At 36.9% G+C, this 24,709-nt stretch overlaps 2 protein-coding genes across 2 annotated transcripts in view; one reads left to right on the top strand and one right to left on the bottom strand.

Annotated features, from left to right (window-relative positions):
* The first annotated feature begins 3,305 nt into the window (after nucleotides 1-3,305).
* On the top strand, nucleotides 3,306-15,047 carry LOC131695334 (odorant receptor coreceptor-like). Its single transcript, XM_058983800.1, has 5 exons — nucleotides 3,306-3,778; nucleotides 14,410-14,509; nucleotides 14,565-14,669; nucleotides 14,728-14,883; nucleotides 14,955-15,047. The coding sequence occupies exons 1-5, from the start codon at nucleotides 3,306-3,308 to the stop codon at nucleotides 15,021-15,023; spliced, it is 903 nt and encodes a 300-aa protein (XP_058839783.1). The 3' UTR covers nucleotides 15,024-15,047.
* Nucleotides 15,048-15,822: 775 nt separating this feature from the next.
* Nucleotides 15,823-24,709, bottom strand: part of LOC131677557 (alkyldihydroxyacetonephosphate synthase) — a 29,665-nt gene continuing 20,778 nt past the window's right edge. Inside the window, exon 5 of the mRNA XM_058957435.1 lies at nucleotides 15,823-16,386. Within this exon, the coding sequence (XP_058813418.1) occupies nucleotides 16,000-16,386 (387 nt within the window). The 3' untranslated portion in view covers nucleotides 15,823-15,999. The remainder of the gene's footprint in view (nucleotides 16,387-24,709) is intronic.

Raw genomic sequence — 24,709 nt, 5'->3', positions numbered from 1 at the left:
TCTGGTTTCAAAATGTGTACGAATGTCTATCTATAGACGAAACAGGCAATATTCTAACTCGATAAACAAATAGCTGTCAAGAAAGAAAATCTAGGGATGTTCAACATATATTGATAGAATTTTTTTAAGGCATATTGTGGACATATTTATTTAAGATAACACATTGCGAAGAAACCTTTTCAAACATGCAACATGCATAATACCAAATCCGACAAACTAATTAAATCAATAAAAATATTACAATAGTGCATTTTAATCCAATTTGGAAATTTATCACTTCTACCGATTCCTCTTAGTTATCGTTGAAATATGAAACGTTTTCGGTGATATTTTTTAAAACTGTGGATTATGTTTAAATTCAAACAATTAGAGATGAACTAATGATATTGAAACTTAATAGTTAACCCAAGGAATGTGATTCTTGCATCAAACCAAACAAATGCAGAGAAACTTGACAGTACAGGAGGCAAGTACATTAACAAGGTCCAGAATATGTAGGGGTCCAAATTAGGTTGACAGTATAAGGTGTTAGAATTTAAAAGCGACTCGAACTCACTTGCTTGCACTGTTGTGTAATCAAAAACTTTCTAAGTCTATGTAAACAAGCTCTCCGATCTGTCAAAAAAGTGAGGTTGAACATTTTCATGCAATGTTCTATATATTTTTAAAATTACAGAACGACTCCCTCCACGTGCGCCCGACAGTTCTCTGGGAACTTCCAGCAAACAGTTTTGCAACAAATTGTGCTTACTTCGACCACCGAAAAAGATTCGAATCGAATGAATGAAGTAAACTAGGGGACGAGATAAATCTACTCAGTTGAAGGAGATCTATCGAATCATGGAGCTCTTGGAGGTGCTAACAAACTGTTACGCTCCGCTGACTTCTTGTTATAACAAAAGCCTTCATGACATTACACTGAACGGTACAACCAATCCCAGCGAAAATCCAAACCTACAAGTGCTTTGGGTTACATAATTACATTGGTTATTCCGTTGAAATTTTTATGTCATGAATATTTAATAATATATGGAGCCCAATAACAATCATTTGGGAGCTATTTAATTTATTTAAAATCGCTTTATACCATAATGGACACCAGTAGTGTAGTTGGGAGGACGTACGCTTTTTTTAAAATCGAAAAGAATATGAAGAAGAAAAAAAGGGAATATTTCACGGATTTTAATCATATTACTATGAACATTCGCTAATCAAGTCTATCAAATTAAGGAATGTCGAAATTTTGGGAACATTATGTAAATTCAACTGTTTTGGAGATAGTTTTATGAAATGAGTATATCTTTCGTTTGAAAAATAAATACAACGTCTAATGTTGATTTCAATAGATATTTTATTTCGAAAAAACATTGACTTTTTTAGGTGTATCAGTAACGGGAATCATTGAGAGTACCGTAAAACGGGATATCTTTGATCACCGGGGTACGTTTGATCAAATGAGACTTTTTTCAGTAACGTGCGATAAGATGATTCCCTCTAACAAACTCATCGAAACAAAATACAAACCATATTCTAAACATGTTCAGCATCTACCGTCAAAGATTATTTTGTCAATTAATGTACCTTTTATGAACATAAATTCAAATTAAAAATGAAACAACTTTCACGCATCGTTTCAATCTATTCGAACAATTCCTTGTATATTAATGAAATCAATCAACTTCAACTGAACTAGTCACTTTTTTAGAAATTGTATATATTTTTGTCCAATAATTTATCTAAAAAATCCGATGTTTCTACTGTTAGCTTTATTGTTATAGTAAAACGAAATAAATTATCAAACAATTTGGACGTTTTCAATCTATGGGTACCAGTACTTGTTTTAAAATGCAAACAGTTACATCTGCCTGATTTGAAGAAAGTTATTCGAAAAACTATAAAAAAATTGATCAATTTTCCCCCGTTTTACGATACTTTGATTTTTATCCCATTTCTGATTTTCAAAAAGAATCAAACAAAAAGAAATTTGATTTGCAAACCGGTACAGGTGTTCATTACAAAAATATTTTAAATTTTGAATTGAGGAATATTAATAGAATAGAATAGAATGGCTCTTAGATTTGGTAAATTTTGTAATAAATACATGAGAATATTGAATCTATGATTTTATAATTCTTTTTGTAATAATTTTGAGAGCTTGTTATTATAGTTTCAAAGTTTTCATGAATAATAAAATATCTCATACTAGAGTAACAATTAAACTTATGTATCGAAAGTTCGAATTTTTAAGTTTGTTTTACTGTTAGGAATTTGCTTGATTGATGAAATTATTTTGCTTTCGATGAACTTTACTTTTCGTTAATGATTAACTTTGGAATTCTTTTCATCGAAGCCAAAGTCCAGGCTACGCCACTGCTCTGTCGGTAATAAATCCAACTGACGACTTTCCATCAGAACAAATCATCCGCAACAGGTTTGTTTCTGCAAATGGCGCTTTTCCCGAGCAAACGGATTACGGGTTATTCGGTCAGCTTCCTTGGTTTTTGCTTTCGTCCTTACTGTCATAATTGTAGAATGATTTATGTTCATGATTTCAGGATCTTGATTTCGAGATTTTAGTAATTTATATGCACGTTATCGTGATATATTCTTGAGTTCTCTTTCGAGTTTGACACGTGGAGTAATGTACACTACCCGTCAAAGGTTTGGAATCGTTTCAATAAGTATTGCAACACCCATATTGAATATTGCAATACCCCCCGAAAAATTTAGCATTACCTAGAAAGGGTCGTCAATTCACGAGGCTGTATCTCGAAATCCTGATTGGCATAATTCCGAATCAAACAGATCATGTCCTTCTACACAACTTCACTGAGGGCGCGAATCTTCTAGGAAATCAAGATCACCAGATAAAACATGTTCGACAAAGACACCATGCAGAACTCAGTCTAAGAAGTGTCTGATTCCTAATACATATTTGGTATAAAAGTTTCCGGCATCGGACTTATCGGGCATTTTGTTTTGTTGGCCATACTACGTTTATCTTATTATGGTACATGTATGGTCCATGATGTTGGAGTCAATGGACATTTTCTCGGGTTGTCAGCAGCCTACATATATTATTTAGCAATCGCGTGCATAAGCTTGGGTTGGTATTTCCTCGGTCAGAGATTGTGGCAGGTTCTACTTCATTTGATCCGACCATCAAACTTATTACTCTTCTGCGCGCCTTGTACTATTCAAGTACTTCAATGTTATTTAAACACATTACTAAAGAGAAGGCCTACCATTTCCCAAGTTCATTATTTGTCGAAAGGGTGTATCGTCAGCTTAAACAAACTTCAAGAATGAACCTCATCATCAAGATGATGAGGGCAATCGGATTTTGGTCTCAACCAGACGGAAGATTCAGCTTATGGAAGGCGAACTTGTTCATGTTTTTCTGTTTCTTGTGGCCTACGATCGTGATTATCCTGCGGCAACAGCAAAGCTTTCGAGGCTTAATGCTGTCTCTGATAGAATGCATTATCTTAGTGAAAGTGCTGTATCAGGCTATTGTAATTGTCTATTATCGTCCACAGCTGGAGCAAATTTTCTATGAACTAAAGTGTGTCCTAGAGCAATGTTCCGTCGATACGCATTACGATGTGCAAGCTACGCTACGTCCCCTGCAAACCTCTTCCGGTTGGCTTTTCAAAGGATACATCGGTATTGAGGTGGTTAGCGTTTCGATCTATGCTTTAATGCCAACAACTTTCGCTATCTTTGAGTACGCAACCACAGGAATTTTTCCACCTGTTACTGAAGATATGGAAGCCGAGTAAGTATCTACATATCTACAAAGCGTTCAGCTCCAGTTTCATCCTATGATATACTTAGATACGGTGCCATCAATTTCTGGGTCTGGCTGCCGGTGACCGCGTTCAGTAATACGATTCTTATATACATCACCCTGGTAGCCGCTATACAAGACAGTTTCAATTGGAGTATGTTGTATCATATTTCCTGCTTGTTCAAAATAATTCGGATAAAGATTATTCAGTTCGATGAGTCTCGAGACAGTACAAAATTTCACGAAAAGCTTGTAGAAATCGTACAAATGAAACGGGTTGCTTACAGGTAGTAGAAATTTTACGTCAACTTTGGAATAATTTTGCGACTGCATTGTTTATATTCGAAGCAGGGTTGCCGCCGGAATGAAAACAGTGCTGAGTTCATTGTTGCTGCTACTCTACGGAACATGTATGTTTGTAATATGCATGACTATGATGATACTCACCATAGTAAGTGAAGTTATTATTCTACGAAGTTGAAAATTCTCAAGCGATATTTTTCCTCAGGCTAAAGGAGACAACAATATACTGGGCAAAATGAGCTCCGTAATGAGCTTTATATTACTTCAAATATTTTCATACTCGATGTTGGGCACGGAACTAATGACATCGGTTGGAACTTAATTTTATAAAGACGTCATATTTCTTCTAAGGAAATTCTTTTTTTAGAGTTCGCTGATGGCGCAGACAATCTATGCAACGCATTGGCACGAGCGCCCAGTTTCCGAACAACGCAGTCTGCTGTTCATGCTGCGGCGTTCACAAAGCGCGACGACGCTTACTGCGGCGCATTTCTTTAGCGTAAATCGGGCGACATTTGCTAAGGTAAGTTCAGATGTTGAGCATGTCACTAACGACACTGAATCTACGTATAAAGACTCGACAACTGTATATTTTGTTTATACCATTCATCTGCTAGTGTCATTCCAATCGAGTACAGGTCTGACAATGGACCTCGTTCGAGAAGGATTCGAAAAGATTTTCGTCATATTAGGCAATCCATTAGACGTTTGTTTGACAATTCAGCGGTGGGTTCTGTCAACAAGTCTACTCCTGCGAACAGAAAAACTCGTCCGACAAACAACTTTGTTAGTCCGATTCTTTTGATGTTGGATCGAATCAACGATATTGTCGGACGTCGCACCACTCGGAGTAACGTCAGAATAAGTAAACAACAAATAATCAGCTGATCAGAAACGTCTCATGGATTGCCTAATTGAAATTTTTTGACGGGGCTTGAGATTGGAATGACATTAACAGATAAAAGGTAAACAAAGTATAGAAATGTGGAGTCTTTATTAAGAGATTCAGCCTTGTTACATAGCACGGTTAGTATGTATAATAATATGTTGAATGTATTATTCACAGACTCTTCAATCTGCGTTCTCACATTTCGCGGTATTACGACAACTTTATGATTCATCACAGCATCGGTAAAACGACACTCACTAGTTTGCTGGGAAATTCTTATATACTATGTACTATCTACTTCAGATTATAGACAGATTTCGAGTTATTGTAGTAAGACATTGGTATCAACTCGACCCCACAGGCACTTCATCATGTTCGGTTCAGGTTAATGGAGTAGTAATGAATAATTTATTGCGATTAGAAAATATAAATCAACAACGTGTGAATCAACTTTCAACGGTCATGTGTGTGCCCTGCTATCCTGAGCATCCTCCACATATCCTACATAATGCATAGCGTGTCAAATAAACTTGAATTTTTCTAGAGTATGTAAAAGATAATGCGGCAAGCAGGACACGTATGTAACCAATGTAGATTGTTTCCCATATTTTTTATTTAAATAATATAAGTTAAGGTGGTCAGGTCAGGAAGTGGCAATTAATTTTGTTTCAATATTCAATACCTGTATTAAATGTCAGCAATTATGTGATTTCGATGATATTGTGTCTTTCGTTTACAATAGAGCTGCTGTTTCGATTCCATCCAAAGAAATCCATGATGTACATTTTTAATGTACGAGGCTGGAATGTTTGAATTTCAAAAAAGGGAATTATTGTTAGGTATTGTATTTGTCTCCATCTTCAATGGTTCGACTTTAGCTAGGTAATAAACTAAATAAACGCACTGAACTAATTATTTTAGCAGAGAATGGTTCAATTCTTGAAAGCAATCAATATATTGTTGATTTTGAACGAAGAATTCTAATTGAGTTCGTTCATTCATTTTCGACCCTCGCGTTTAACCACCCTTTGTGGTATTGACTATTATTGTACACATTTTTGTTTCTGTAGGTTCTTTGTATTTCACCATCCAAACAGATGCTTTTCCCAGAAAACAGATAGAATGAAATTGTCAGGTGCCTAGATGAAAATTACCGGTTCTGAAAAGACATCAGACCGTTACCTTGGTATCGATTGAGTAAATAAGAATGGATTTGTTCAGCTACATCCAATTTACAGTGATTAGAAGTTTGTCGTTGATTTTTTATATCTTTGGTAGTTGGGTTTTTATTTTTGGAAAAACATGTTCCGTTATCTTAGATTTGAAGTTGAATGGTCGATTTTTATCAGATTCCCTAGAGGTTTTAGCCACCTTCACCTAGAATCTGCGGAAAATCAAACAATATTTGAGATTTTTTCGCGGAAAACTGAAAAGACATACGAAATTATTCTTTTGATTTTTTTTCGTCATTTTATGATAATTAGAGAATGATTTCTTTTTTCGAAAATTCAAAATGCTGGCTTTCCAGTTCACAAAAAGATGATAAAAAGGCAGTTGACAACTACCGTGGTATTACAACGCTAAGCGCAGTTCCTAAGCTGTTTGAAATGGCTGTGTTGGAACCCATCTCCAGCCACTGCAAACAGTATAGCTCAGAGACTTACCAACTACGACATACACTCCTAAATATTTTTATTATTGACAGACCACCAAGAGCATTGACGCCTCAAATGAATTGAAGAAAAAAGTTTTTCGTGATAGAGTGAAGATTTTGCTGCGTTTAAGCACAGAGAACAGACGTCCATCTTCAGTATTCGGTTTCGAAGGTAGTTGGGATATCCAAACCAGATGCGCTACTGTCGTCATGTTTTTTTGTGGCTAAGTTTGACAGAATTAACAGCGGTTATTCCTCTACCCAGTCAAACTAGTCCGGAACCGGTTCGGACTTCCAGCATGAATTCCAGCTCATATGCATCAACCGATAGAGACGGAATCGGTTGTTTTCTTTGAGCAAGATTCCCTACTGAATCCATTCAGGATTTCGAACCGGTTCCGGAATGGATTTGACGGATAGTTGGGATAGGTTGGTGTGGCGGCGCTAGTGTTTATCGTATATTAATTCAAATCTTTACACACGTTTTTTTTAATATTTTTGTTCGATCATGGATGTCTGTTCTCTGTGGTTTAAGGTTGGACAGAGAATGCGCACAATTCGCAAACGAAAAAAGCAGTTTTTTTCCACACCGTATGTCAGATCTTCATAAAAATCAATCAGCAGTACTGTAACAACATTCTACATATGCTGATTGATTTTCATGAAGATCTGACATACGGTGTGGAAAAAAACTGCTTTTTTCGTTTGCGAATTTTGCGCATTCTCTGTCCAACCTTAAGCGAACGTTGCCAATTTCCGATCATCGTCTTTCGTGAGTGAAAAGTCTAGATTAAATTGTTCGTAAATTTAAAAAAATTGTCGTGTTTACCTAAGTGAACTTGCGATCATACTAAGACAAGGCGTGACAAAAGGGTATGCAATGTTACTGCAGGGATAGCGAAATGATGTTGCTATATTTATAGGAAAAGGTTGTCATTACTTTTGACAAATATAATTATTATCGTTAAAAAAGTAAAAATGACTAAATTGAACAGAAAATGTGCGGCAAAGTGAAACAAGTATTTTTCATACATTTACCGTATACGTGGTTGATAAACTTTAACAAAAATAAGACAGTAATCACATTATAATCTTAAATTTTTCAGAAAATGGCTTCATCAAACCATCCTAAACACCGATGACAGATTAAAACGGTGCCCTTCATCAATATAGTAGATACAAAATATGGCCGGCATAAAATAAATTACAAAGACTTCATTTACCTTAATAAAAATAGAAACTGTCCAAAAGGTTTCGGCAGGATGAAAATGTGCGAGAAGAAGAATGCCGAAGGAAAAATAAGAAGCTGATTGTCACGTCTTGTCTTAGCGATCATTTGAGTCTTCGGTTGGCCATCAGAAAGCAATATCCAGTGTTGGCACCACTTGCTACAGTTCAAACTTACGCTAGTCTATAAGCGGTGTTATGTTGAATATAAACAAAAGGTTGAAAATAATCATGTTGAGAAAATTAAGAGTTAAAATAAAAGTTTGGTATGTGATGGATGATAAATTTGAAATTAATCTAACACAAAATTGGTTAATTAAGTAGGTTTAAATAGTTATGAAGGATTTAATTGAAATGTATTTAGAAAAATATTAAAGGTGTTAACAGAATATATTTTTATCCATAGCAAGAGGATAGGTTGGAATAGAAATTATAGTACTATCTTGTAAGTAAAGACAAATTTTGTAGTTGTTCATCAAATAATTTGAAATATATTTGTTGCTATAATAGCTAGGCTTGTGGTACCGGTAATACCGGTACCGAAAATCCCGGGAATACCGACCTATTTTTGGTACCGTAATACCGGTACTGAACAAAAGCCAGTACCGGTATTTTCGGTACCATACAATTTTTTTATGAAAAATATGTGGACTCTCTAGGACATGTTTAAAATATCGGTCAACAAGATGACTTTTAATTATATTAAGTACCTTCTATAAGGTAAACTTTACTAGCTCCCGTTGTTCTGAATGGTATGTTTAAATTCCTGCTTTATTTTGTCCAAATTAAATTTTAACGATCTTGTACTAAATTTTAAAATATTCACATATAGCGTAAGAGACGTAAAAATTTGGCATGAATTTTTTTATTAGCGACATTCTGATTGGTTTCCATTATTCACTGGGTGACGTGTAATAAAACTATAGTCTAAGTCATGTCTTTGGTTTGCTCTTAAACCTTTATTTATAAAAGAACGAACAGCGATTTAGTAGCTAACAATTTTAGACTTGGTGAACTACTCCAAATGGGGCGATTTGTAATTATTAATGATCGGAAAATTCAGCAAAACTCCATAGTTTACAGGAAAGCAAGGAGCCTTGGTATGCAGGTCGAAACCAATTTACAGAAAATCAAGAGAGGAAATGCCAGCAACCTGCTCGGATTTACTACCATTTTTGCTTTGATTTACTGTTGTTAATAGTGTTTCTTACATTTACCATCTGTTGAAGTCGACAAAAGTCGCACCGCTTAGCAGTTATTGATTTCAAATTGGCCTAAACATCGAAATAAAAGAAGGTGCCGAATACGAAAAATATTTTCTGCTGAAATAAGTCACGCCATTCCGAATCAATTAAAACAATAAACATGTTTTTTTTGATCAGCACAAATCAACCATCTCAGAATAAGGTCATCAGTTTGAGCATTCAATTTCACTTTGAAGCTTATTTCGATTTTTTTTAAAAATATTCGACTACCGGTACTTTACCGATACTACCGGTACTGAGGGCTTGAGTGCCGTAGTACAGGGTCTCGCCAAAAAGGGTCGGTACTACGAACCCTAATAATAGCTGCTACAGGAAATTTAGTATTTTTCCATACAATCGATCCCAAAAACCAACAAAAATAAAGGTGGATATAACAGTTTCTGTCGATTGACGCTCTACAATCGTCTCTAAATTCATTGAGTCATGCATTAAAATTAGTGCGATTTTTTAACGGGACAATGTTTCAGAAGTTGCTTTAGAGAGAAGGGTATCTTAATAAGTCGCTTAAAGATCATGGAAGTTCCAATACGGTTGAGCTTCGTCTCATAAGGCGGCTAAAAACATTTTCCATGCTTTATTTCCTATTTTCAATTTATTTTATTGCACATTTTATCTCGTCGTCTATGTATGCAGGGATAACGTTTTAACGTTGCCGCATTCGTTGGTGAGCTGCGTGTTGTTCCGTGAAATGAACGATTCTGCTTGGGTAATGTTCTTGAACATAATCAGCACACTATACATAACGTGATAAAATTGGAAAGTGTACATTTCTCCATCTATACTCATAATAATTCTTCCACTTTCCCAAATAGATGAACTTACGAGACATTCTGAACAAACAATAGCAACAAAGCTCGTCCATATTGGGGTAACGTTTCGCTGTGGATACAGTAACGATGTTGTGCCTTTTGCAAAGTTGATAAAACGATACTCGGGAAGGAAATGTTTTTGCCTTAATAATCGCAAAGAGAATCTCTAGTTACTGTTCTGAACGGGATGAGAAGGTAGACTGAAGAGGTTTTTATTTATTTCATTTAATGCGTGTGTTTAACCCATTCATGCCCATGTTGTTTGTGGACAACAACGTTTTTAAACAGCTATAACTTTTGATTGAGGCGAGATTTGCTCACAAAAACAAGTAAGGCTCATTAATGTGATTATTGCCTTTAATTTGAGTATTAACAGTTACAAGGATCAGCTCTAGAACTGAAGTTATTGCAATTAGTCTGATTGGATTCCGATGGAGCAGTGCTGCCAGGAACAGTTTACGTAGATGACGGAAAATGATTTTTTCATATATCTTCGTTATGGTGCAATATTATTGAAAACTGATAAAACTTATCAATTTAGATTATCGTTCGCTACGTTTTCCACGTAGTTGGACTATTGTAAATATTCTAGGAGAATTGTACTGAGCATTAGAAGGTAAAAATTGACCAGATTCTAGCACTGCCATTGAAGCACCTTTCTTTATGAAAATAGGCTTTTCGTGTTTCTTGGCCCAACCGTTTTCAAGGAAAAATAGCTTTGAAACCCTACATGCACTAGAAAAAAGTTGGGCATGAAAGGGTTAACGATCAGCCATTTTTTCAGAACACTTATAAAAAACGAATATTAGTGCATGCCTGCCAGATCCAATGTAGTATATACAGGTACGGCGAAGATGGTACTTTGGTATTCGTCAGATGAATCTTCTATGAGTGGTGTGAGTGACCACAGAATAAATCGACTTGCTTTCGTCATACCGTTCGTTCCGCTCCCATTGAATTGTGTGAACGCTATGACGTCGACCCGTTGTGCTTCTGGATTGTTTACATATTTTTGGTTGCCAACACTCGCAAACCGTGTGTTCTGCTACACCTATATATACCGCATTGTGTTAGATCCCGTACACTCATCTTGCTAATGCACTGTGAAAACTTCTTTCGCTGTGGGGAACTGACTGCGCTGACGGAACAGTCAGAGTCATTCCTTTATCTATTTTTTACAGTGTATTCTTACCGACTACCCGGTCAAACCATTCGGAATCCTGAATGGAGTCATTATGGATTCCAAATCAAATGCAACAACCGATTCTGAGTCGGAATCAGTTGTTGCATTTGATTTGGAATCCATGACTCCATTCAGAAATCCGAACCGGTTCCGGAATGAGGTTAACTGTGTTAAAGTCGACTTTAACTGGGTACACAGTTAAACTCATTCCGGAACCGGTTCGGATTTCTGAATGGAGTCATTATGGATTCCCACTGAGACGTCCAAAAAATTGTTTCAAAATCGTTCAACACGGGTCCAACAATGGACGTTCGTTGTACGGTTATTTGGACGTTGTCCAAATTGGTCCAACAAACGTCCTTCATTGGACGATTTTGAAACCAACCGTTCTTAGAGGGTTCCAAATCAAATGCAACAACCGTTTTCGATTCAGAATCGGTTGTTGCATTTGATTTGGAATCCATACTGACTCCATTCAGGATTCCGAGTCAAATTCCGAATGGTTTGACCGGGTAGTTGTTTACATCAATCGGTTCAACTATTTTTAATTTTTGACAAGATTTGTGAAGATATGTCTCCTGTTTGCTTTAGTGTTGCGAAAAAACAGCGACGAACGCAATCGAACTTCTGTGACTTAACCACCAAAACTTTCCACCGAACGCAGCGCTATCTATATTTCATTGTTCGCATTCTCAGATCGGCACACATTCCGTCGCTTCTAATGTTATTATCTCTAACCAAAACTACCTTTCCTTGACCTGATGTACAGTGTAAACTAACAGATTTTCGTATGCAATAAAACTATAAATTACAAATTATGGCAAGTGCATGCGATCGACTTTATCGAGTGCATGGGCTTTTGCAAAAATGTGCACATGCAATGTGGGAAACTTAACAAACTGTTTTTGAAAAAAACTTGCGGAAAACCCAAATTTATTTTGGATGTGCAATGAATGTGTCATGCTGATGAAATTCGCTCGCTTTCGCGACACCGTTTCATCGCTTGGATGTGTTATCGCTGCCATCGCTGGGAAACCGGATGACGTCTGTGCCGAACTAAAGACCGAGCTATCTGAAAATAACCAGCAAATTTCGCACCGCGCCAGAAAGATTTCAACTGCTACTCCAGTCCGGCCAAATACTGGTACCTCTTGACCACCCCAGAAGCGTCGTCGCGAGGATGGCCCTGATCCAAGCAATATTCTTGTTGGCGGTCGAAAGCTAGTCGCTGATAGCAACATTGTTACGGTTCCACCTCTCGCGCCGTTGCCTCTGGCTGTATCTTTCTCGCTTTCATCCCAGCGTTAGCAAGGATACTATCGAAAAAATGTCCAAAGAAGGACTAATATGTAACGAGGAGACAAAGGTTATTCCGCTTTTTTAACAAGGCATAGACGTCAGTACTTTGAACTTCATATCCTTCAAAGTTGGAGTTCATCCAAAGTACCGTGATGGAGCTCTTAACCCTGATACATGGCCGCAGGGTATACTGTTCAGGAAATTTGAGGACAGCCGTTCCCAGAACATTTGGAGCCCGCCGACTGATTTTCCTCCGCCTCCAGAAGGATGTACTTCTCTTATGCAACTCGGCCCATAAACGACTCTGCAGAGGATTCCGCAACGATTGGCAATGCGACTATATCAAACTACACCGCCATTGTGAAGGAGTGTTAAATGTTAAGTGAGAACCCATTATTGGCGATGCGCTTGTTCCTGTAAAAAGCGGTGTTTCCGCTACTGCATTATGCACACAATATTAAGTCATTGCGTGCACATGCGTGTTTTTGTTATTATTCTCTCTGTTCGAAATTTTGTTTGGTCCTGCTTCATTTGGTCACACCATCAAATTCATTACGCTTCTGTTCGTCCTGTACGACTCAAGTGCTTTCGAATTATTCGAAATCATTGCTATAGTGGGGCCGTTTATTTATTTCTTAAATTAATCGTTTTTTCCTTCATAAATCCACCACCGTTAGTCGAAAAGTGTTTTGTATTGTTACAACAAATATCTTAAATTTACCAACATTTAGATTAACACTCAAAGAATGGATCTTATAATTAAAATGATGAGAGCTATCGGGTTCTGGTCTGAATCCGATAGAAGCTTCAGCTTGTGGAAGGCCATTGTTTTTATGATACTCTGTTTGCTATGGCCTACGCTCATGGTTATCCTCCGACAGCAGGCAAACTTTCATGGTGTAATGATGGCACTGATAGAATTCATTATCCTATTGAAAGTTTTGTATCAGGCTATTGTAATTGTACACTATCGTCCAAGGTTGGAGCAAATTTTCTGTGAATTGCAATCTATCTTAGAGCAATGTTCCGTCGATATGGACCACGAAGTACAGACTATTTTAGGCCACTTGCACAACTCTGCCAGTTGGCTTTTCAAAGGATACATTGGTATTCAGATGATTACTGTTTCGCTCTATGGGTTAGTGCCAACAGCTTCCGCCATTTTTAAGTACGTAACCGCTGACATATTTCAAAATGTCACTGAAGATAATGAAGAAACGTAAGTATCTTTTTACGTATCGACCATCCAGTACAGGGTTCGTCATATGATATGCTTAGATTCGTTGTCATCAGGTTTTGGATTTGGTTACCAGCATCGTTGATCAGTGATGTGATTCTTATATACATCACATTGGTCTCTACTTTACAAGATAGTTTCATCTGGAGTATATTGCATCGCATACCCTACTTGTTCAAGATAATTGAGATAAAGATTATCCGGTTCGATGAGTCACGTGAGAGTTCAAAATTCCACGAAAAGCTGGCAGATATCGTTAAAATCCAAGAGGTTGCTTACAGGTACAGTACATATGAGCAGAGTTAAAAATAATCGAAGCTCTTTTTTGACGGCTGAAAATGAACCTGAAGAGACTCGCGGTGAATAGAAAAAATATTCATTCAAATATCCATGCTATTCATTCAGTTGAATATCGTACAATATATTCATTTCACTAATTATCTAGGAAAATGTTTTCAAATGCCGGTAAAGCATATAAAACAACAATCATCATCGCTTACATTGTGCCACGGCCTACTTTGATGCGTTTGATTCGTTGTTGTACGGTCGCTTCGTGTAATAATCGGAGATGAATGAAAATCTGCATGTATGAATGGGCGGTTTGTTCGTTTGACGTTTTCAGCTGCGTCACTGAATATTGAAAATGAATGCGGCTGAATATGATCAATTTTCATTCAATGAATTTGAATATTTTTAACTCTGCATATGAGTTTACGACTTCAGGATTTCTTATGATCTATTCTCTTGAAACAGGGTTGCCAGTCAAATGAAAACAGTGCTCAGTTCTTTGTTGCTGCTGCTCTACGGAACATGTATGTTTGTAATCTGCATGACCATGATGGTGCTTACCATTGTAGGTGGATATTGTATTGGTTGGTATTGAAAACTCTAACAATTATTCCTCAAAGGCTAAAGGAGACAACAGCTTGCTAAGCAAAATGGGTGCCTTATTGTGTTTCATATTCTTCCAAATATTTTCTTATTCGATGTTGGGCACGGAACTCATGACATCGGTTCGAAATCAATTAAATATAGATGTAGTGTTTCTTCTAATGAGATAACTGATTTTAGAGTTCGTTGATGGCGCAGGCAGTCTATGCAACACATTGGCACCACCGTTCAGTTTCCGAACAGCGCAGCCTACTGTTCATGCTGGGGCGATCACAGCGCGCGACGACTCTAACTGCGGCGCATTTCTTCAGTGTGAATCGTGCCACATTTGCTACGGTGAGTTCAGAAGTCGATCATATTAAACCTAGTAGGTACCATTAGTAAAGGGTTGGAAACAATATTTACAGACTCTTAAATCCGCGTTCTCTGCGTTTGCGGTATTAAGGCAACTTTATGACTCATCACAGTATCAGTGAAAACAACACCTGCTCATTCGCTGGGAATAGTTTATATACATACACAAATAAAAGAAATGGATGTTTGCTGTTTTAAGATTGAACAGAGAAAGGGCAAAAATCGAAAACGAAAAACGCAGTTTTTTTTCCACACCGTATGTTAGATCTTCATAAAAATCAATCAGCATTACTGTTACAACATTCTACATAAGCTGATTTTTATGAATATCTATCACACGGTGTGGAAAAAACTGCTTTTTTCGTTATCGATTTTTGCCCTTTCTCTGTTCAACCTTAATGCAATTAGAACTTGGAAGTATCACATTGTTATTAAACATTAAAGTTATTAAAAAAGTGTGTACAAGACACGGTCACGGTTATATTGAAAATATAGATGTTTGAATCTGCATATTTACAAATAAAAATCAGTATTCATAAACAATAGTTATGATTGAATATGAAATATTGTTATAATTATTACAGACCTTACAACCTACAACCGAGCCAAGTGAATGGAAACTAGCACTGTAATTATTATTGCCATCATGGATAAAGTTGACGAAAAAGCTCTGCACCGACCTAACGCTGAAATCGTTGACTATGAATTTTGTTCAATACGGCAGAGCTTTCGTGAAGTGAAATACCTTCTGAAGGATAAAATACAGCTTAGGCTTGCGACGGTCATCTACCTTCACTATCATTATCTTCGCAATGCGGTATGGATTGGACATCATTCAATTGCTCCATCGGTTAAATCGTTCCAATAATACAGCAATTCAAAGTACGGAATTCTTTCTTTCTATCGCAGTATAAGATCCTCTAAATCGGACAAGGCGACAATTATTTATTTCAACATAGTACTATAAGCCACTCGTTAACGAAAATTTGCTACGTAAATGGAATGTCATTGCTAGTCACATCAAAATCTAAACATAAATAAAACTGTTAACAGAAATCCATCCCCTTGCAGGGAAACTTGTAATATCTTAAGGCAAATCTACAGCTTGGAGATGAGCTTTTGATTTTCGCTGCTGTCAGTAGTAGCTTCGCCTCGTGCGTCCGGCAAAAAGTTCCCCACAGCGAATATGTTCTTCGGATCCAGCTGCTGCTTGGTTGCCCGGTACAGGCTGACCCCGACCTGGGATACGCTCTGCGGGTACCACCGGGCGCGGATCTTCCCCACGCCGTGATGATGGGAGATGGATCCTCCGGAGGCGAGAATCTCGTCCCGGGCGTACGTTTCGATGGTTTCGTAGATGTGCACCGGGTTCGAGAAGCCGGTGTGGTTGAAGCCGAAGTAGAAGTACACGCACGCTCCGGCGTCGTACGATTGCGTAACCCGGCACGAGATGAGGTAGTGTTTGATGCTATGTTTGGCACATTCCTGCAATGGAATGGGGAAAGTTAGGATGAGAGAAATACTAGACAGTTAAACTCAGATAAACTATTCGGAATTCCGGCCCGTATACGTAAAAATTTCGAATGGGTTTATCTGGGCAGCTATAGCATTTGTGTGTGGGTTTTAGTCCTCAGTTAGTTTATAGTAAAGTATATTAGCAATTATGGTAAAGTTCGATTTCAATTCATCCGTCCGGAATTTAAAGCGAGATTCCGGCTCAGATGAAACAAAAGAATCGAGTCGAAATCGCTTGCGCCATTTCAGCTGCCTCTTTTTTCGGCTGAATTAATCGCTTATAATAAATGAAAAATATCGGTTGAACAGTTTTTCGGCAATCGCTGGTCTCATCACCGCCACATCAATCCTGCACGGCATGATATTGCACGTGCGCTTCTATCTGCATTGACCAGTTGGATGCCATTGTCAATCCAGCGATTTCGGTTGGAGAGTGGCTACCGGTTCACTGGTGTCCCGACGACCCTATGCTGGTGGTTTGTCGCATTCGGTAGGCTACCTCCACGGTCCCCGACGGTGGAGGTAGCCTACCTCGGCGAAGAGTTCTCCGACGAAAGAAGGTCTCCCTAAACCGTTGACGGACGCGTTATTCTGTCGAACATAGCATTCCAAAAAGATGGACTGAGTATGGAATTCTGTGGAACGCCTGCTGTTACGGTCACGCTTCTTTTTCCGGCGTCAGTTTCATAGATCAGTTGCCGGTTCTGAAAATAGCTCCTCTGAATCCTAAATACAGAAACTCTCAATCTGTGCAGCGAATCGGTGATTGCAGCCAAACTAGCACTATTCAAGGCGTTTTTCACATCCAGTGTAACTACTCCGCAGTAACGGTTTCCTCTTCTCTTTTGCTTCAGCGTAGCCTCTATAGTTTCCACGATCGTTCGTATGGTGTCCACGTTTCCGGAAGCCGAATTGCATATTGGATAGGCCATTCTCTCCCTCTATGTATGTTGTAAGCGAGTTAAGGTTGCTCTTGTCGACTGCACCCAACAGGCATATCTGCCTGTATGCTGAGAAAACTCTAGAGGGTTTGGCTGGCTTCGGCAACAACACCAGCATTTTTCGCTTCCAGATATCGGGGAAGTTACCACCGTCGATACACTCTTGCAAACGTCGTTAAGGGTCTTTTAGGAATGCTGTTTTCAGTGCCACGTTGGGGACGTCGTCTGGTCCCGGGATTTTCTTGGTTCTCAAGGCTTTTGCCACCACTATCAGTTTCTCGTTGTTTACCCGAGCTTCTTCCTCGTAGTCACACTGAGCCCCGTACGACGTGTGCGGCCAGCCCGTGGAAATAGCGCATCTATGATGACTCTCATCCTCTCCGGGCACCTATCCGGTGGTAGTGCCGGTCTTCTTATCTTCGCCATGGCAACTCTATAGGCGTCGTCCCAGGGATTTGAATTGGCATGGCGGTGAAGCTGCTCTAGGCAGGCTTTCTTACTGAGCTTGATTTTCTTGTCAAGTGTGGCTCTTGCTACCTTATATGATGGTCTTAGAGCTGTACTTTCAGCGACTCTCTTCATTTTCCTCGGGGCTTGGTGGCAACATGCGCGTAGGTCAGTTATCGTCGAGCCACTGTACCTTGGTTTATCCTCTCTTGGCATGGTTGCATCGCACGCTCTTGCTAATGCCGTTATCACTTCATATGCACTAAAGTACAAGTGCTCTCAACGAAGATTCCCTTGTCGAACTTCATTATTTTCCACCTCCGCTTGTTTGAGTCACACGCGCTTTCGACTGTCTATTCCTTCTGATGATGTACCGGATAGTTGGGTGGTCGCTGCGAGAGTACTCCTCGCACAATCTAAAATTCAAACTTCCTGCCAGCCCGGAGCACAGGTCTACGAGCAAAAGTCGGACCAAACCAAAAATGTTGCTTAATCTGGCTGAAAATTTCGCATGTTAAGCTAGTTTTTGGGTGTGAATTCATTTTCAATGCCAAAAGTCATAAAAATTAGATGATTTTTTTTTCAAACAGTGTTATCGAACCTTTCCTATGTATAATCACATTTTTATGATACACTCATAATTGAATAAAACTACTGGGATCAATTAATTGCAAAGCATCTTTGGTTACCTTGGATGAAATGATTCAGCTGCTCCAGTGTAGTGTGTGGTTCATCGAATAACTAGAAGTCTAAGCTTTACAAATCTTAATAAATTTCATGTGTCAGACAAGTTTATCAAGAGTTATCGTGTTCGCCGCGGCGCTCCTCGAAGTGGAAATGATTGGATGTCTACTCTTGGATCGCTCGTATGTGTAGCTCCATTGTCGCCTTTCCTTCAAAATCGTAAAACAAAACTTTCGTTTTGAGCACTTTACACCAGACGCACCCCTTAAATATCCCGAAATGCAAAATTACAATTCATATAATAAAATTGATATAAACTCCAGTATAACACATTGAACGAAATATGAATTCTATGAACGAACCGAATAGCGTTTGCGTTAAGTACGATATATTTACAAACCATTCCAATTTTTGGAACTTAACTAATCCATTTTTTAAAGAAATCAGTCCAATTTTCGTAACTAATCTTTATTTTCAAACGCTTTCATTGAAGATCTACTTATTAAAATAAGAAAGAACTATTTGAAAATCCATAAATTGGTTCATCGGTTGCGGAGATATCATGTGCACCACTAACGCTTTTGTAAAGAAATACTTCGCGGTAATAGTCGACGGATTTGTCGATATGGGCATGAAAACATTAACATTCTTTAGCAAAGACTTGCGTAAGGTTTGGATACTATACCTTAAAAAATCACCTAAAATGTCGTCATATTACCGAGTTCAAAGATATATCGCCCATTGATCTGCGAACCAGTTTGAAACGTATAATTTACAATTACTACACACTCCAAGTGTTTGCCTGCAGAATTTTTTTGCAGGATTTTGGAATAAATAAAAAAATCCTTTCCCGGGATTCCCGAATCCCGGGAATGAGGAAACACAATTTCCCGGGATTGGAGAATCCCGGGAAAACCAAAAATCCTGGGAATTCTAGGAAACAAATTCCCAGGATGGAACCTCTAGTTTCACCTGATTGTACAGAATACATTTGTGAAAAAAGAATTTGGTATCAGACAACTTACGATATATTTGTAAAACTAAATACTAGGTCGAAAAAAATTTGGCGAACATGGTGAAATGATTAACAAAATTTCCCTTTAAAATGAAATTAGTTGTGGTCAAATCGGGTCAAAATTAAAAGGGCAACATATTTTTGAAAAGAACAAAGAACTGTGGTTTCGAAAATAAAAATGCCTCATACAACAACTCTAGAATTGGTGTTAAAAATGCAATCCTCATTCAGTTATCCCCACACCTCCTTAACCAAAATATATTGGATTAAAAGAAAAAAAACTGATGCTGAATCATTAAATTAAATATTTAATTTTGGAAGTATATTGTCCGATCATTACACTGGGAACTTATTGTTTTAAGTATGATGAGGACGTTTTGAAAATTGTGGGATCCTGTAACTGATCTCTTAGCCGAGATCCCATACTACATTTTATTTGATATTGATAAAATATCCACTTGAATTATTATGAGCTCTTTTCAGAAGAGATGTTCCGAAATTTTTCGATTGGGAAACTAAGTTTAAATAGGTTGATTATCTATAAAACATAGGCTTACTCGGTGAGCTTACCGAAAAATTGCAAACATTTCTTTTTTTTGCTGAAAATGTATTTTTTTTGACAAAAACTCAAACTAGTCTCTAGCTGTTCAGGATCGGTTGTTATGAGCATTTGATTGTTGTTCTATTATCAATTATTTGAATAGCTTCTAAGTTGGACTGGACTTGATAAAAATTTCAAAATATTTCAAGTTAGTGCCTCTTAACGGTGTATATTTGCGTGCTGAACTGAATGGCGTAATAAAATTAAGTATTCGAGGACTGGTTTTCAAGTTGTGAGTTTAATAGTCAAAAAAATAAAATAAATGCTCGAAAACTTTTTTTAATGTCACTACCACATTCATTCGAAACTGTCCACTTTGGATGTTTAGTATTATTGAAGAATTTTACAACATAAAACAGTAGGGAAGAGTAGGGATACATGAAACATTTTTTTTTAATTACTTGCAATAATGTTCTCCGTACATGAATTTGAAAGAACAAATAATACTTTACCATATGTAATACCACTGACAATGAAAAGTAAGGTGTGATAATAATAGGGCATAGCGCAAAATTTTTATTTCTTGATTCTCCCCCCCCCCCTTTCATATTATTACAAATGTCAAAGTAAGCTGACATGCCAAATTTCACATCATTTGGACAATTTTAGACCCCGCCCACTTCGCTTGAAGTTTTTGAAATTGGTACTATGGAAAAATACGGAGGAAATATATATTAAATGCTATATTTTTTGAAGTGGCTGAAAATTACAATTTATACCTACTTTTTAAGAAAAGCTCACTATTTGAATGCAGATATTTCCGTTTCTCGAAAAATACGGGAAGGGGCGGTAATGGGTCATTTTGTCCCCAAAATCCCTTATTTTTAACATTTTTTCCGCTCCGTGCTGCAAATCATGCATATTTTGCAATTTCCCTAATGTAAAAAATTTCAGAAACCGAACGAAATTATTTCGACCTTTGTCCGAATACGGGAAGTTTGGGTTATAGGGCCTTTTGTCACTGATATTAAATATCATCATTTTTTTTTTCAATATACCTTCTTGAACGTGAAAAAATTTTTAGGAAGAAAATAAAAATAGATTCGGTACTGGTAAAATTCGGAAACATCAGATTTATTGACATTTAGTCTCCATTCCACATTTTTATCATTAAATTACACATATCAACTCAATTTAACAATAAATTAATATTTAATTTAATTACAATTTTTCTACTTCTAGTGTAGAATACGCTTAGGAATCACATGAAACAAGTCTCATTTCTGGAAAAATACGGGAAGTATTAAGGCATTTAATGAAAGAAATGTGGTTTGTAGAGGTCATGTAAAAAAAATTATGTTTCTGAATTTTACCGGTAACGAGTCTATTTTGTTTTGTTCCTAAGGATTTTCCACGTTCAACAACGTACATTTTATGAAAATTGATTGAAGAATGATAGAGAACGATGATGAAATGTAAAATCAAGGTCGCAAAGGTTCCCTTTGATTTCTGAGATTTTTTTACATTATAAAAACTGCAAAATATGTATGATTTGCAGCAGGGTACAGAAAAATTATTAATCATAGGGGATTTTGGGGACAAAATAACCCATTACCGCCTCTTCCCGTATTTTTCGAGAAACGGAAATATCTGCATTCAAATAGTAAGCTTTTCTTAAAAAGTAGGTATGAATTGTAATTTTCTGCCACTTCAAAAAATATAGCATTTAATATATATTTCCTCCGTATTTTTCCATAGCACCAATTTCAAAAACCCTTTTCCCATATTTTTCAAGAAACGGAAATATCTTCATTCAAATACTAAGGTTATTTCCTCTAAAAAGAGGTATGAATTGCAATTTTCTGAGTGCTACCTCAATCCCCACAGGTAGGGATACTTGAACCACCCAGAAGGAAAGTTGAACTATTCTTCCGACAAATAAAAAACACTCAGGCATGCACAAAAATTTATCGTTTATCCTTTAGTCTTTTGTACTGAATGTACACAATATAATTTTATTTCCATACTGTGGTATAACACCGAAAATGAGAAATATTCCCACTTTAACGACAAAAAACTTTGATTATTTTTAAAAGCGTCAACAAACGTTTGACGCTTTCGCAAAAGCGTTTGAGTTTAGGTTGCCGAAAGAGTCAACAAGAAAAATAATGTGGGCGTAAAAATCATCAGGATATAACGTAGTACTCCCATTCTCCCCGATGAAATGATTTTGGTGGTTAATCCTCCTAGAAGTAATTATAGAAAATACTTTTCAAGCAAATTTAGTTCAAGGCATAATAGCTTCAGCAAAGTTTTCGAAAAAAATCACATTCTATTCAAGGTATGAGTTTCTGAAAACATCAAATTTCTTACTATTTTTCGAAAAGTTGATTCTCCATAATTAAATCTAGGAGAATTAATCACTAAAATTAGTATACCAAAATATGCGCTATGGAATATGGAAAACTTCTTCAAAGTTAGTTATGAAATTTGCGTTTCGACTTCGTCTCATCAGAATCCGACACTAACTTAGTGACAGAACCAAACTAGCTCTACAAACGAAAACATAATTTGTGTTTATAGGCAAACCTCTGTGTGGGAGATTTGCATGAAACAAAACGTGATGTCCCACAAGAAAAGGAGTTCTGATTAAGCCGATGAGTATTAAGGGGGCGTCTGGTGTAAATTGCCCAAACCAAAAGTTATTTTGTTTTACGATTTTGAAGGCAAGGCAACAATAGATCTTTTGTGTAATATTAACAGTTATGTGTCCAACAAAAAAACACCTTTAACAGGCCAACGAGGGTACCCGGGTACCAACAAATTGAAATGCTCATAACTATGGCTTCCTTTAACCGATTTGGACACTTTTAGATATTTTGGATTCAGGAACTCGTCCACTTTTTGATTCTGTACGATAGAACCGGAATAATGCATCTGGTTTTTGGTACTCCGGATTTTCCGGAGTAATGTTCCAGTACTAGGATATGATTTGTAAATTTTAATAATGTACTAGCAATATGAGTATCAGAACTCTTCAAATTGTTTCGGAAGTCTGTTTTTTATTATTACGGGACCCTATGGCAATTTGAAAAATGGGATTGGAATGGAATGGCCACTCAGGGCCCCACGGGAACCTGCTCCGGAATGTCCGTTCCGGGGTCACATCACCAAATGGTTCCTGACTGATGCAATTCCAAGAATTTTGATACCCATATTGCTAGTATTCCATTGAAGTTCGTAAATAGTACCCCAGCACTGGAACCTGCTTCCGGAAACCCGGATTCCCGGGAACCGAATGAAGTAACCCGATTCATTTTTACCAAGTCCAAAAGTGGATGAGTTCCTAAATCCAAAACGGCCAAAAGTATCGAAATCGGTTGGATATTACCTTAGTTACGGGCATTTTAGTTTTGTAGGTACCCGGGTACCCACGTCGGCCTGTTACGTAGTAAAAAAATTCAGGAGTCCCTCCTCACTCCCACCCTTACTATATCAACAATATTATTAACCCAAAAGCTTGACTTAGTGAAGTTTTAAGATGTCACAAAGTTTCAATTTCCAGCTATGGATAAAACATAGGAATTTAATTAATCGAAATTTAAAAAGGTACCCGGGTACCGCGTTGGACACACAACGGTTAAGATTTATTTATACATGCATTCTGCAGGGAAAAAAATATTTTCATTCACGCAAAGCCACACACACGTGTTCCAAGAGCAGGGCCGCAGAGAGAAAATACGGGCCCGGGGGGTCCAACGTACGGGCCCCCACTACTGTGTACAAAAAAGTCAATGTTTGAAATCCATTGGAGTTCACTGATATTATGTATAGTACACTGAAATTTTATATTCATGTACCATTTTTTGCTCTAGTTCGTTGTAGTGCCAATGAAGGAAAAAAACGTAGAGAATTTTTATACTTTGGGAGTTTTTAATACCTCATCGACAGTTTTGACTTTGAAAAGCGCCATTTTTGTTAATAGTATTTATAAAAGTAAGGAAATGGCAAGATTAAAAATGTAGTAATTACAAAAATTAAAAATATCCAAAGGGCGATCAACGGCAAAAGATAAAAAACAATAGGAAACATATATAACATATATAAAGTAATAGAAAAAATAAATAAAACGTTAATAATGCATAAAACGAGAGGAGTATATATAAAAGCCAAGAATAAAATAACCATAAAGAAATTAAAAAAAAATTAACGAACCAGAAAATTTTAAAAAGCTGGAAAATTTAAATGATGAAAAGACGAAAAAGTAAAGAAAATTGTAAGTATTGAACAAAAACGGAGCAAACATACAACATGGAAAACAAAAAATAATAGGAAAAAGCCAACATGGTATACTATAGAAACACAAAAATGAAGATATTAACACGAAAAAAATGAATAAAATGGATACTATTTAAAGAATAGAAAAAGCACTAGAAATGAAATTTGAAATAAATTCAAACAACGAACTAAATGTAAAATTAAGGAAAAGTGCGCATAGTGTTAAGAAAAGATAAATCAAATGATTTTAGGAAAATAAAAAAAATCAATGTTAACGTATAGGAAAATGGTCAACTGAAAAAGTACTTTCAAAATAGGTTAAATGTAAAACATGAAGAAATAACAATAACGAATTAAATCTTAAGAAAAAACGTATAAAAAATAAAT

This window comes from Topomyia yanbarensis, chromosome 1, assembly GCF_030247195.1.
Source record: "Topomyia yanbarensis strain Yona2022 chromosome 1, ASM3024719v1, whole genome shotgun sequence".
NCBI lineage: Eukaryota > Metazoa > Arthropoda > Insecta > Diptera > Culicidae > Topomyia > Topomyia yanbarensis.
Note: the sequence above shows the minus strand (reverse complement) of the source record. Positions and strands in the feature narration are given on the sequence as shown.

Coding starts and splice junctions, on each gene's coding strand:
- LOC131695334 (XM_058983800.1), top strand. CDS start 3,306: ATGAACCTCATCATCAAGATGATGAGGGCAATCGGATTTTGGTCTCAA. Junction 14,670..14,727: donor GCACGGAACTCATGACATCG/GTTCGAAATCAA, acceptor AACTGATTTTAG/AGTTCGTTGATGGCGCAGGC. Junction 14,884..14,954: donor ATCGTGCCACATTTGCTACG/GTGAGTTCAGAA, acceptor CAATATTTACAG/ACTCTTAAATCCGCGTTCTC.